Genomic DNA, 13,546 nt, shown 5'->3' with positions numbered 1-13,546 from the left:
CAGTGATGGCTCTTTCAGCTTGTATGCTTAGTGTGCGTATCTTCTCACTCCGTACTTGCTGAAATGTTCCTGAGTTCAAGTCATTACTCATGTGCAGGTTTTTCTTTTTAAATAGCTGACTCCTTCTTGGTGAGCAGAGACTGGCTTCTACTCTCAGCACGGCACCTGCCTGGTGCTGCCCACACAGTGGGGCTCACTAAGGTTGACACCCCCATGGCCAAGCCACCTGTGTCTGTAGGGGTAGTTTAGGATTCTCCAGCAACAGGGAGACTGCTCCTCTCTGTGCTGGGAAGTTGGGTTGTTCCAGAATATCCCAGACACATCCTCATCCTTCCCCTGTCCCCAGAGGTGACCTGCTCTTCCGAGGGCCTTTAGAACTGGAGACTCAAAGCTGAATGGGACCTGCCCTCTGATATCCACAGAGTCACACACAGGGAATGGGAAGGATGAAAACAAGCTCTGGCATCAAATCCCAGCCCAGCCAAGGAAAGGGACATGCTTCAAAGTCTAGGATGAATAAAAAGTAGTACCTGAGCTTATCTTCCCTGAAAAGAATCTGCTTTACACTATAAAGTGGTAGAGGTGATGCAGACCAAAAACCTGAATAGGTTTAAATACGATTTATGAAGGTAGTAGGCTAATAAGAGAAGCTAAAGATGTTCACTGCCCTGGCACAGTTCTGAGCCAGAATCCTGGGCTGGATGGACTGGACTTAGGGTGGAATTTATGATACTCTTAGAAATGGGTGATCTGGGCCAGCCTGAGGAGCAAGAGGACATCACTGAATATGACAGCCCACTGGAAGCCAGCCCCTGGGATCACTGGAACTTGGCCACAGTCTGGGCTACTCCCCCCAGGACAGGAAAGGACCCTGATGGCTTACCTCAGTTCCTGATCCTGGCAAGAAGTTCTTGACAACAATGGTTTTGCCCAGGGCTGGGAAAGGGGCTTCCATGACGCTCCTCATGAGAGGCTGGACCAGGGCGGGAGAGATGCCTCGTCGTTTTTCCACCTCATCCAAGATCTGCAAGGGGCAGAAAAGCAGCTCAGCTATCCTGAAGTCAGGTCATCAAGGTGTAGCTCTGTTCCAGATGAAGTGGGCCTGCCACAGAGGCTGAGGAATTGTGGGGAAGCCCGTTGTCCTCATCAGGCCAAACAAAGTCTCTTTCACCTTGTGTGTTAGGGCCCCAATTCTCTCTTCTATGCAGCCCCTCTTTTTCCACGTGACTCTGTAATTTCTCCCACTAAAGGGGTGAAGTATAGTTTCTTGCCCCCTTGACTTTGAAAACTGTCCTGTTTGTCACACGGGTATGGCCATGTGACTTACTGGATTGATATATGCATTCTCAATGGGAAGAATAGCACCCCCAAAGAGGTAAAAATTTGTTTGGGGGTTGGTGGTGAAAAACTTAGATATTGTGAGGGTTTATAGCCTTCTAAGGTGCCACAGTACATAAACAGATATGCGATATATCTATGGAATTAAAACTTCTCTGGGGGGGCACTTCCCTGGTGGCACAGTGGTTAAGAATCCACCTGCCAATGCAGGGGACACGGGTTTGAGCCCTGCTCCAGGAAGATCCCACATGTCGTGGAGCAACTAAGCCCGTGCGCCACAGCTACTGAGCCTGTGCTCTAGAGCTCACAAGCCACGACTACTGAGCCCATGTGCCACAACTACTGAAGCCCGTGCGCCTAGAGCCCGTACTCCGTAACAAGAGAAGCCACCTCAATGAGAAGCCCACGCACTGCAAAGAAGAGTAGCCCCCGTTCGCCACAACTAGAGAAAGCCCGCGCACAGCAACAAAGACCCAATGCAGCCAAATAAATAAATAAAATAAATTAAAAAAAAAGTTTCCCTGGGGGGTAGCCATTTGGGCAACACAAACCAAAACCAATGAGATACCACTTCATACCCATTAAGATGGCTGAAATAAAACACAGGTAACAGGTATTGGTGAGGAAGTGCAGAAATTGGGACCCTCATACACTACTGGTGGGAATGTAAACTAGTGAAGTTTTTCTTTTGAAAACAGTCTGGCAGCTCCTCAGAAAGTTAAACATAGAGTTACTATATGACCCAGCAATTCCACTCCTAGGAATTTAACAAAGAGAAATGAGAACATGTTCACATGAACACTTGTACATGAATGTTCATAGAGCATTATTCATAGCAGTCAGAAAATGGAAATAACCTAAATGTCCATCAACTGATGAATGATAAACAAAATGTGATATTCATATAGTGGAATATCATTCAGCCATAAGAAGGAATAAAATACTGATACGTGCTACAACATGGATGAACCTCGAAAACACTGTGCTAAGTGAAATAAGCCAGACACAAAGGGACAAATAGTGTATAATTCCACTTACATGAGAGCCTAGAGTCGAACTCATAAAAGAGACAGAAAGTAGAGTAGAGTGGTGGTTGCCAGGGGCTGGGGGAGGAGGGAACAAAGAGTTAGTGTTTAATGGGTACTGAGTTTTAGTTTGAGGAGATGAAAAAGTTCTGGAGATGGATGGTGGTGACGGCTGCACAACAATGTGAATAAACATAATGCCAACCAATTGTGCACTTAACAATGGCTAAAATGGTAAATTTTTTGTTATGTATATTTTAGCACAATAAAAAGACAAAAAATTAAAAGTAATTCCATGGGGAGGGGAGGCAATTGAGAAAAAAAATATCTAAAAAGGCTGCTTAGGGGCTCAATAATGAGAAAAAGGTTGCGGAGGACTGTGCCAGCAGAATGAGGCAGAAGTGACAGTGGGCCAGTTCTAAGCCCAGGCCTTAGGAGGCCTGCCTTATGTGTTTCTGCTCGCCCTCTCATGCCCCTGCCACAGCTGCGAGAAGAGCACGCATGGGACAGCTTACTGTCTAAGGGAGGTGACAGATGTGTGAGCCAGACCCGCACCCAGACTTGCAGCCTTAAGCACAGCCCAGTCAGCCTAGATCAGCCAACCCCCAGCCTACTAGCAGCACATGAGTGAGCCCATGGAGACCGGCAGAGCCGAACCCCAGCTGCCTGCCCCTCTGTGAGAGTAAATGATGGCTGCTTTACACCACGGTGGTTTGTTACATAGCATTATTGTAGCAATACTTCTGCCTTTCTTCAGAGATTCTGAGAGCTGTTCTTATCCACGATTCCTCTTTCTGTACTAAAGGACAATTTGCCATTTTAGTTATCCTTGTCCCTCACCTAGAAATAGCTTGAGATTTTGGAATCATTTAGCCAAAGCTCTGTCTATGGTTCTATGCTGAATATTTGCTGTGTGATCTTTGGCAAGTCTTCATACTACAGTCTTAAAACATATGCTGTCACAAAACTGACATGAAAAGGCAGGACTGTGCATCACACGAGTATGTGAGGATGTTTACTTGCTCTGCACCCCCTGCCCATGATATAGCAATGCAGCTTATGTGAACCCCAAAGCTGCCCCTGGGTGCTGAGCTACCTCACATCAGCTGTTTGCTCCTAGATTCATAAGCATTCTTGCAACAACAAGGGCTATGACCTACAGCCTTATTTCCATGTTTAAACAAGCCCATGTTGAAGACTGGCATGAGCAGCAATGCATATCTGTGCTGCAGCTTGTAAATGACTGACTTTAATGTACAATGATTACCACTTCACGTGGAGTGGAGGTAAGACCATGACTCAGATTACACTGATAACGTTAACTACCTCAGACTTGCATACAAGTTCTACCGTGGCAAGAGGTCACGCTACATCAGTATAATTCAGGCTTCCTCTGAGTTCAGGAGGAGGGTGGGCAGGAGGGAGGGAGACTTTTGTTTCGGAATGCTTTTAGGGAGTGTTGCTTACATCCGTGGAGAGCAGATGTAGGACTTCAATTCTCTAAAAGAAAGCTCAGACTGAAATACGTGCTCAAGAAGGATTTTAAAAAAATTTATGGAGGGACTTCCCTGGCGGTCCAGTGGTTAAGACTCCAGGCTTCCACTGCAAGGGGCATGGGATCGATCCCTGGTTGGGGAACTAAGATCTGCATGCTGTGTGGTGTGGCCAAAAAAAAAAATTTATGGATTATATATTCAGGTCTGGTTAACACAGGAAAAAACGTTGAATTATACCTAACTTTTGAGATTGGCATCATATAGCATAGTAATTATCTCCTACACGCCATTCCGGAATACTGGGGTGGGTTAGCCAATTCACCACGGCAATCCCTATGTCTTGGTATACTGGCTCATTTTCCAAAAAGGACCAAATTATACTAAGATTTTGATAGAGCAGTCTTGCGATAGCAAATCTTGCACACACACAACAGATATACACACACGACACATATACACAACGCACAACGTGACAAAAGATAATGCTTAAGAGAAGGAAATTAAAACGTATGGAATATTCTGGGGAGATCCTCTGCCCCTCCCATCCTCAACTGCAATGACTTTGACCTTCTCCCCTCCCCCACTTTCTGGGCCACAACCTTCATCAGCTCATTTCCTGTCCTAAAGTTTAGAGAATAGATGAGGCTCAAGGAAGGGAGAAGGAAGAAGTGGGAAGGAAAACAGGTGGGGGAATAAGAGGATAAAAGTCACACGAGTTAGGGTGTCTCCTGTGTCCTCCTGGGCCCTGCCCTGCATTCCCTCCCTCCCTTCTCTGAGGCCCAAGTCCTCACCTTCGAAAAGAGGCTGAAGCATCCCAGGCGGCTCACGATGCAGTAAACTTCAGGGAGACGCTTTCCTTTGCCACCAGGCTTTTTGGAGTGAAACACAAGGCAATCATGAGTGTTACCAATCTCAGGGGAGGAAAGACCCCAAATGTTTTTAACATGCTGCCTATTGTTTCCATACACCATAGCTTTTGAAAATCAGTGAGGTAAGCAGTTACCAATACCCCGTCTTACAGGTGAAAGCACTTCTAGTTACGTAGACATATTTTTTAATTCTCCCAAAGGGACCAAATCAAGAGTGTTGTGCACACAGCAGGTGCTCAATATGGCCTATAGCACCATAAAATAAGGAATCTTGTTTACCCGTATCTCTGTAATTCCTCTCAAGGAAATTATTTATTCTTTATCATTATTATAATAAGTCCGAATGAGAAATCATTTCTGAAAATCCTTTTTGGAAACTGACTTTTAATTTTCAAAACAATCTCAACACTTAAACTCTAAAGTAATTATATCAACAAAATCTATTATCCCACTTAACTTTTTTGATTATTATCCACACTTTTTATTCACTAATTACTAAACAGCCACTATGTGCCATGCGTTATTCTTGACTATATTAGCCTATTTATAAAAAGACTAAAATATACTCTCAGTGGAAAATGATTTGCCACTACAGAAGATCGTCCCCAAAATGGGCCTCAAAAAGACCAGTTCTTAAATGTTTTGGCAAAATCATTTCATTGAAATAAGTTTCTGACTTTTATAGGTTAATGTTCTGAAGGAGGCACTTAAATTATTTGCGTCATAAACAACAAAGCCATCCTTCTTCTGCCCTAACAACTATTATGAATGTTCTCTGTAGGCTCTCAAAGTCTGTTTAGCACACTTTATTAGAAAGGACATTTGGTTTGAGGAGAGAAAGTCATTTATTTGGCAGGGAAAACAATGGAGAGAGTATTTTCTTTCCAAAGGAGACAGACAATGTTCCCGTCTACCAGTAAGACTCACGTGGACCCCCAAATATTCCTTCCTGTTTTTAACTGCCCCGGTGAACTTGCTACACCTCCTGTCCCTTCTCGTGTGGCACGTGGTGAGTGAGACCTCAGGAAGCCAGCGCCGGCTCTGCACAGAGCTCTTGCTGACCGAGAGCAGGACGTACTGACCAGCAGTCTTCGGCAGTAACCGAACCTCCTGCTCCCATCTTCTCCAGTTAAGACAAACGAGAATGTTTCACTGTGGTTGGGAAAACGAAAGCGCGTTACAAAGCAAAACAAAACCAAAGTCACATCGCGTTGAGCAACCAGGGGACATTCTGGGGGAGGCTGTCAAAAGGGCTGCTCACTGTCTGGCTTGTCCACCTCTGGGCTGGGGCTCCGGTCACCTACTGCTTTGGAGTCTGTGTCAGGGACAGGGAGATCTAAAGTGTCGCTGCGTCCTGAGACGAAGTGAGGAATTTTCTTTTCACCCTGAGCCCTCATATAATCCTATCACCTGGGCCATCCCATTGCATGCACACAGCAGTCATTATCTGAGCCCGGGAGTGAGGTGGCATCTGCTGATCTAGGGATGTGCCTCAGCGAGGGAGCAGTGGAAGAGTAGGACACTTCTGTGCCCCTCTCGGAACCGCCCCTTGCGCGGCTCTCCGAGGCCTGGACCGTCCCTAAAGACTGCTGGGCCAACTTCAAGGAACTCAGTATCCCTCAAACACTCAGGATTTGGAGCCTCCTGAGTTTGGTCAGTTACTGAAACATCTGATAAAAAAATATTGGTATCCAACAACATGGGTTAAAGCAGAAATGTAAACTTATCACAATCCGAGTAACAGCTGGATGGGCTACTGAAGAAATATTTCCAGAGCACTGGACAAGTATTAGTGATGGGCAATGCTTTCCTAGGCTATGAATTACCTTATTGCCCATCACGTCAGCTTATGAAACACACTCCCAGGTGGAGCGGGAGATCTGGGAATCTGCACACTTAGCAAGGTGATTCTTGTCTTCAGGCAAGTTTTAAAAACACCTGTGGAGGAAATTGCTACACTCGGGCCCACCAGGATCACTTAGCAGCAGGACCGACTTATGGGGTCTACCATCTATGACCCCCTCTAGTTCTTGCTTTAGTCTTTGCAGGAGGGGAGGGGGATGCCAGCACATACCTGGTAAACTGCTGGACAGGAGTCCAGTCCTTGGCGTCAGGGAAACAGAATTGGGGGATAGCCTTCAGCTGGTCCTCAGCTTCTCTCATGAACTTGAAAGACCTTTCCAACTGCAGAGAGAAGGGCGAGAGAAGATTGGAGAATAAACCCCAGCACCGGAGAGTGAGGCAGATGCTTGGCAAAAGCACATCTCCCACCTTCCTGAAGTCATGACTGCCACCTTAATCTCCACTTTGAGGAGGGTTTGCAGCTCAGTCTGTTTGGGGTTTTTGTCCCCAGGGCAGTTCCAACTATAATCTTATGGGGGAAATGAGGAGAAAATAAGTGTGCTTTAGAGAAATGTTCTCTATGCAGAACATTCTGGAATGTAAGTATTTTAATCAATAAGGAAACGCTGTCACAGCAATCCCTTCCAAACCGGAGACTCATGAATCTGCAAGGCAGAACCTCAAATCTAGTCTTCTGACCTCTGGGCCCAGGCAAATGCGTCCCTCCTTGATCTAGGCAAAGACGTTTTACAACACTTTTTAGTGACTACATCCAGCTAAATTACATTATATGGTGAAATTTAACTCATTTCAGGAAGTCTTTGAATGTCAGAACTAAAGGAAAACTAGACATCATCCAGCCTGACCTTCTTATTTTAGAGATAAGAAAATAAGCCCCGGGAAGTTAAGTGATTTGTCCAGGATCACACAGCTAGACTCTAGTAGAGAATCAAAATGATCTTAATCTCTAGCCTGTCTATCTTTCTCTCTCTCTCTGATTTATCTGACATATCACAGACTGGATGAACATCATCTCATTTCAAAATGGAATGAATCAATAAAGTCTGATTTAGAGATGATATTTAAAGCCATGAGTCTGCTTGTTCTGTGTCTGAACAGGTTACCTGTGCTAAAAAAAAGCATCCCATCCTGTTGGACAGCAATGCACATGCAGTTAACCATACTGTACTGTGCACATGGAGATGTTGGGATGGTGAATTTTATGTTATGTGTGTTTTTTTTGTCTCAATTGAAAAACAAAGGCACTCTAGGTATAAGTTTGGGATACAAAAAGGAATAGTTTATAATTAGCACAGTTAGCTTATAAATTGGTACTTCTAATGTGTTGGGAAGAATTGTTGGCTTTTGCTGTGTTGTTGATGATAGGTTTACACTTGTTAAATTTCCTTTATAAACAGTTAAAGAAAAATAAATTATGCTAAAATTATCTTCAGTCATTTGAAATATCAGATATTTGAAGTGAGTGGAGTATGAATTTCTAAAGTTACGAAATTGTAATGTCTAACCTAAATTCTTACTATAATATTTTCCATAATTTCTTATTTTGTTTCTCATAGTTTGCCATTGCCCTCCACCTTAAACCAGGCTGGCAGAGAGTTTCTGACATCTGCAGGCCAACAGTACCTTTGACTCCTTCACAGAGGATCTACAAGCCTTCCCAAGGCCATGAAACGTCAGAGAAAGGAGGTTTCTGGAGAGCATCCAAAAGAACAGAGCACCGGGCTGATGGCTTTCAATTTGAAAACCCACTTCTAGTATGATTCCCCTTAGGCTAGATCAAATTTAAGTAAAGCTGCTACTACTATTAATGGTGGAGACAACTATCAATGAGTGAAACACAGTCACCATATGTAGACTGAAAGCCAGTCATTAAGAGTCCTTTAGTTTTTCTTCTTCAGAATAAATAGTCACTCTTTCTTTTCTGTATAATTGTTCTCTCTTCTATCCATGACTCAGAGGCTTCCAAATGGTCCTGGAACAGTCTTTGAGTTGATAATTCACTAGCTCAGACTGTTGCCAAAGCAATAATTTTTGCTTACCCTTGGACAGTCTTGCAGAGAAGCAAATACCAGCTGGGTGTAGTTGTTGGAAGGGGTCATTAATCATCACAGAGTGAAGGACCCCAAACTATAAATAATACAAAAGGAAGGAACAATGACATTTCTCCACAGTGGAAACAGCATTAGAGAACTGAAGCACAGGCCTTGTAGAGAAATGAGTTCTAGCGCTTTTCAACGTGGCCCAGTCACCATTTGGATGAACCCACCCTCAGACCACATGCACGATACCCAAAAATATGTGTCTATACACATGTGCTTACACACACTGTCATCAATGTATGAGTTATCCACCCGTATGTGCACACACATGCTCTGACATGCACAGGAGCACATTTATAGGAAGTGGCCCGCAGAGATCTCTCTTACAAATACAACCAAGCACAGATGGCTGGAAAACAGCCTGACCTCCATGAGTTGTCATAAAGATAACTGCAAGATATCAAGCATTTTAAGGAAATACAGCAGGCATGATCTCTAGTGTGCAAATATGGAGTGTAAACCTTGATTAAAGTGGCTATAGGGGTGGAGGATAAAACTCATGAAAAAGAGTTAAAAGTGAGGAGGCAGAAGGAGAAAAGGGGCCTTCTGACAGAGGGAGCAAGTGAAGGGAAGGAGATATAAAGTAGCCTGGCATGCAAAAATGCATATAAAGGATGATCAGCGTAACATTAAAAATACATATCTAAAGAAATACTGGCAGCAAGACACATTTCCAACAGAAAGAGAGTGGTTAAATAGATTAGGGTAGGGGATTCCCTGGTGGCACAGTGGTTAAGAATCCGCCTGCCAATGCAGGGAACACGGGTTCGAGCCCTGGTCCAGGAAGATCCCACATGCCACGGAGCAACTAAGCCTGTGTGCCACAACTACTGAACCTGCGCTCTAGAGCCCGTGAGCCACAACTACTGAACCCGCGCGCCTAGAGCCTGTGCTCCGCAACGAGAAGCCACTGCAACGAGAAGCCCGCGCACCGCAATGAAGAGTAGCCCCCGGTCGCCACAACTAGAGAAAGCCTGCGCGCAGCAACGAAGACCCAATGCAACCAAAAATAAATAAATAAATAAATTTATTTAAAAAAAAAAGATTAGGGTATACCCACATAACGCAGCATTATGTAATTTCAAAAATGATGTTTTAGAATTTGTATTAAATATGTTTATAAACAATGACAGGTTTATAAAACGACACGGAAATTACACAATGTATGATCTCAGTTTTGTAAGAAAATTATACTATGAGAAAAGACTGGAAGAAAACACAATAAAATGCTAACAGTGATGATCTCTGTGGGATTAGAGATGGCTTTTTTCTTTATACATTTCTGGATTAGTCCCCTTTCAACAGTGACTATGCAACTTTCCACTCTTTAAAAAACGTTTTAATATGATGTCTAAGAGTCTGGAGATTCCATGTTGGAAACTCAAGCATTCAATAGTTAGGTTGATTCATTAATTCATTCACAAATTAACGCTTTTATTCCTGGAACACTGGTTAAGTATTGCTATATGTATAACATTGTGCTATGCCCCAAAGGAAGTACATAAAATAATAGGACAGTCCTTCATGTGTTGGTGCAAGTGTGGTTCTCAACTAAATATGGGCACAACCGTAGCACTGGGGTTTTCAGAGCATCATCCCTGGAGCTCAGACAGAGGAAGTGGAATAAGTGCCGGTGTGGAGGGCTGGTGCCTGTGGTTTCTTTCAGTTATACATATTTCCATCCTAAACTCCAAGCAGAGGGCTCGATTGCTGTGCTGGAACCCAGTGCACAGGACAGAAGGCAGGCTGGCCTGAGAAAGGAGAGGGACAGCTGGAACCTAGGTCTTGGTAGATGCTGGGATTATGCTTGGGTGGTGGCAGCAAAGGGAGGCCCTGATGGGACTAGGACATGAGCGCCCTCCCGTTCCTGTGTCTGCGCACCTGCATTGTATGAACTGTACAGAGACTGTCACATTGTACCTCGCGAGTCTTTATAGGCTTATCTCATGCCCTCCTATCAGAGTGTAAGCTCCTTGAGGACAGGAAACACATTTTGCTCATCTTTGTAATGCCCTGGGGCCAAGCAGAAAACAGTTTGAAAGTAAAAGGGTCTCAGTAAATTCTGGCTGAACTCAATTAGAATGTGGTGGAAGCTCTTTATTACTGATGTCAAAGGCTAAGAATAATTTACATATTCTAGGCCGTGTCATTTTCGGCTTTATTGAGCGCCGTTTCATTTTAGGAGCCATAATTTAATATATGGTAAAGCCACATCCACATAGCCATGACCCATGTGAGAACAGAACAGGATTCTCGTGCATACACACATACAGAGGCACACAGGGCACGCAGGGTGTGTAGCATGGACACAAACATGACACTCCTTAGGGAGAGTTGTGCGGCTGATGGAAAGAAGCTTCTAGGACAGGTTGGGAAGAGACCTGGCTGGATAAGGAGATGGGGAGGATGAAGAGGATAGTACAGTCAGCACAGTGACCACAGGAAGGGGCTAAGTATTTCTGTCCCTGCTTTGAGCATTGACTCTCACACCTCCTCGGAACTCGCAAATTCTCCAGCAGCGGTTTTTTTCACTTGATATACCTTAATTAGGACCCATTTTTGAAATTCTAAGCACTGAATGTTCCTTGGGCTCCTGTACCTCCCCGAAACCGTGAGTACCAATAAGATTTTGTCAAGAATGCTGCAGTCCCTGGCAGGCTGCAGACGCCTGGCCCACCCTGTACCTTCAGAGGGAACTGCTGGGTGAGTTCGGGCACATAGGCAGCGCCGGCCTGCTTCTTGTGCAAAGACACGACCACAAAGTACTCGAAGAGCTGCCTCTCCTGGTACTCGACGAGCTCCCGGTCCAGTGATGGGTATCTTGGAGCCTGCTTCAGGCGTGACTTCACATTGACCAGGCGCTGGCTGTGGGCTAGAGAGGGAGTAGAGGAGGGGGAGGGGGGGGGAGGGAGGGAGGGGGGGAGAGAGAGAGAGAGAGAGAGGGAGAGAGAGAGAGAGGGAGGGAGGGAGGGCAGGAGGGAGGGAGGGAGAGAGAGAGAGAGAGAGAGAGGGAGGGAGGGAGGGAGGGCAGGAGGGAGGGAGGGAGAGAGAGAGAGAGAGAGGGAGGGAGGGAGGGAGGGAGGGAGGGAGGGAGGGAGAGAACGCCTGAAAATGACTCACCCCCAATGTGGAATTGCACAGAGCTGCAACACGTTGTGTAATTCCTAGCTCAAAGAACTTTTTCTAATCCTAAAAGAGTGTTCCCACATTTAACAAATTAGTACAAAGCTCCTTATTTGGGATTCTTGCCAGAGTTTTAGTTGGAGCAACACCCGCCGGGCCACCAGGCTAATCGGGGTGCAGGAGCCTGGAATGTGGGATCTGCTGTCTGGACTTAGGGCAGCGGCTTGAGTGACCCTTGGGTTCCTCTGTCAGATGGGGTGGGGACTCTTCCCTTCACTCACTTCCTTCATCTTTCAGTTTGGGGGATGTGACAAAATCCAGACCCTAGCGCTTTTGGAGCTGGGAGCTTTGAAAACATTCCATGTGGCTCAACTGGCAGAGACCTGACTAACTCAGGAACCCCATCTGCCTTCTCTCCTGCCACCATTCTGTGCAATGGAAGTGACTGGCTTCATTCCAGAGGTGGGAGCAGGTGGGTGCTGGAGGCAAATGAGGCAGGGCCACTGAGCAGATGGGTCCCCATCACCTCACTGAGCAGTCCTGGACTATGGCTTTCTTTGGCTTCCCCCCTAGGGTCTGAAAAGCTGTGGAAAACTCACTAAAGCCTAGATTGAGATCACGAAATTTAGATCCACAGGGACCAATAATTTCAGTGACTTCATTTGACAGATGAGGAACTAGAGGCCCTGGATCTCAAGTGATTTCTTCCAGATCACAGAGCCAGGAGTAGGGCAAGAGCCCCAGGTCTCTGGAGTCCAGGCCAGCACACTGTACCTTACACAGGTGTGAGAAACACCTATGACATAACGGAAAGGCACAGGAACGGGGTGTCACTGCAGTGGTAGCCACCCTGGATCTCTATAACTGAGCTGTAGGCTCAGGGACCGAACAGGCCCACTCTGGCCAGGCTCAGACTTTCACGACTTGCCCAACAAGCTCATGCAAGGCCACTGTGTCCCGTCCCTCACACTGAACAGGAAGGGCTACCTTCGCAGCTTCCCAGTCACCTGCACGCGCCCTGCACCGCAACTGCTCTTCTCACCTTTCAGCTTCTCCTCGGTGTCACTGTCAGACTCACTGTTCTCATCTGTCACTAGACAAAAAAACATAACAACAAAAGGAAGAAAGTTGCAAGTGTGGGTTTTTCTAATGCAGGAAACTTTTTATATGTGGTAGCACAAATCCAAGACTTCTAGTTCAGAGGGGCTGTTTTCTTTTTGTCTATTTAAATGTAATGAACAAACTATGTCTTTGTCCAACTACATGTGTTTCCAAATTAATTTGGCTTTAGTTCAGATGGTACCTATATAAATACAGCAAAAGATACTGGCCCCTTTAATGTATATTAAGCAAAGAAGGTTGCTCCCATGGTGAGGTCAGAGAATGCAGCCCTAGGCTGACCTGATGGATACACAGGGAGACAGGATGGTGGGGGACATTTCCAAAGCCCCCAACTTGTTCTCCTCCTTGCTGAGTCAACCCCAAACAACAGGAAGCCACTTGTAGGAAGATTCTGTTTTCAGATTCTTGGGGGAGAAGGGATGGTGGCAGGGCCCTACCTTTTCCTGAGTTGCTCTCCGTGGACTGGGACAGCCTCTTCACCCGTTTCTTTCCTCTCCGGGCCTCATAAATGGCATTGATTCGCAACACCAGCTGCCAGACACGGGGAGAAGAAAAGCCAGTGTGAGCAGTCTCCTCCCTGTGGCAGCTGGGATTCCTTCGCTGCCCATTCT

The 13,546-nt window shown here is 45.6% G+C and overlaps 1 protein-coding gene across 3 annotated transcripts in view; it reads right to left on the bottom strand.

The window, feature by feature from the left end:
- DENND2A (DENN domain containing 2A) overlaps window positions 1-13,546 on the bottom strand; it is an 80,825-nt gene that overhangs the window by 27,772 nt on the left and 39,507 nt on the right. For all 3 annotated transcript variants that reach the window (XM_082662215.1, XM_082662214.1, XM_082662216.1), the window contains exons 6-12: window positions 13,373-13,466; window positions 12,856-12,906; window positions 11,375-11,562; window positions 6,803-6,912; window positions 5,811-5,880; window positions 4,651-4,728; window positions 884-1,024 (exon numbers count right to left, since the gene is read on the bottom strand). In XM_082662215.1, coding sequence (XP_082518341.1) covers window positions 884-1,024; window positions 4,651-4,728; window positions 5,811-5,880; window positions 6,803-6,912; window positions 11,375-11,562; window positions 12,856-12,906; window positions 13,373-13,466 — 732 coding nt within the window. The remainder of the gene's footprint in view (window positions 1-883; window positions 1,025-4,650; window positions 4,729-5,810; window positions 5,881-6,802; window positions 6,913-11,374; window positions 11,563-12,855; window positions 12,907-13,372; window positions 13,467-13,546) is intronic.

Source organism: Grampus griseus (assembly GCF_964374135.1).
Source record: "Grampus griseus genome assembly, chromosome: 9".
In the NCBI taxonomy this organism is placed as follows: Eukaryota; Metazoa; Chordata; class Mammalia; order Artiodactyla; family Delphinidae; genus Grampus; species Grampus griseus.
Note: the sequence above shows the minus strand (reverse complement) of the source record. Positions and strands in the feature narration are given on the sequence as shown.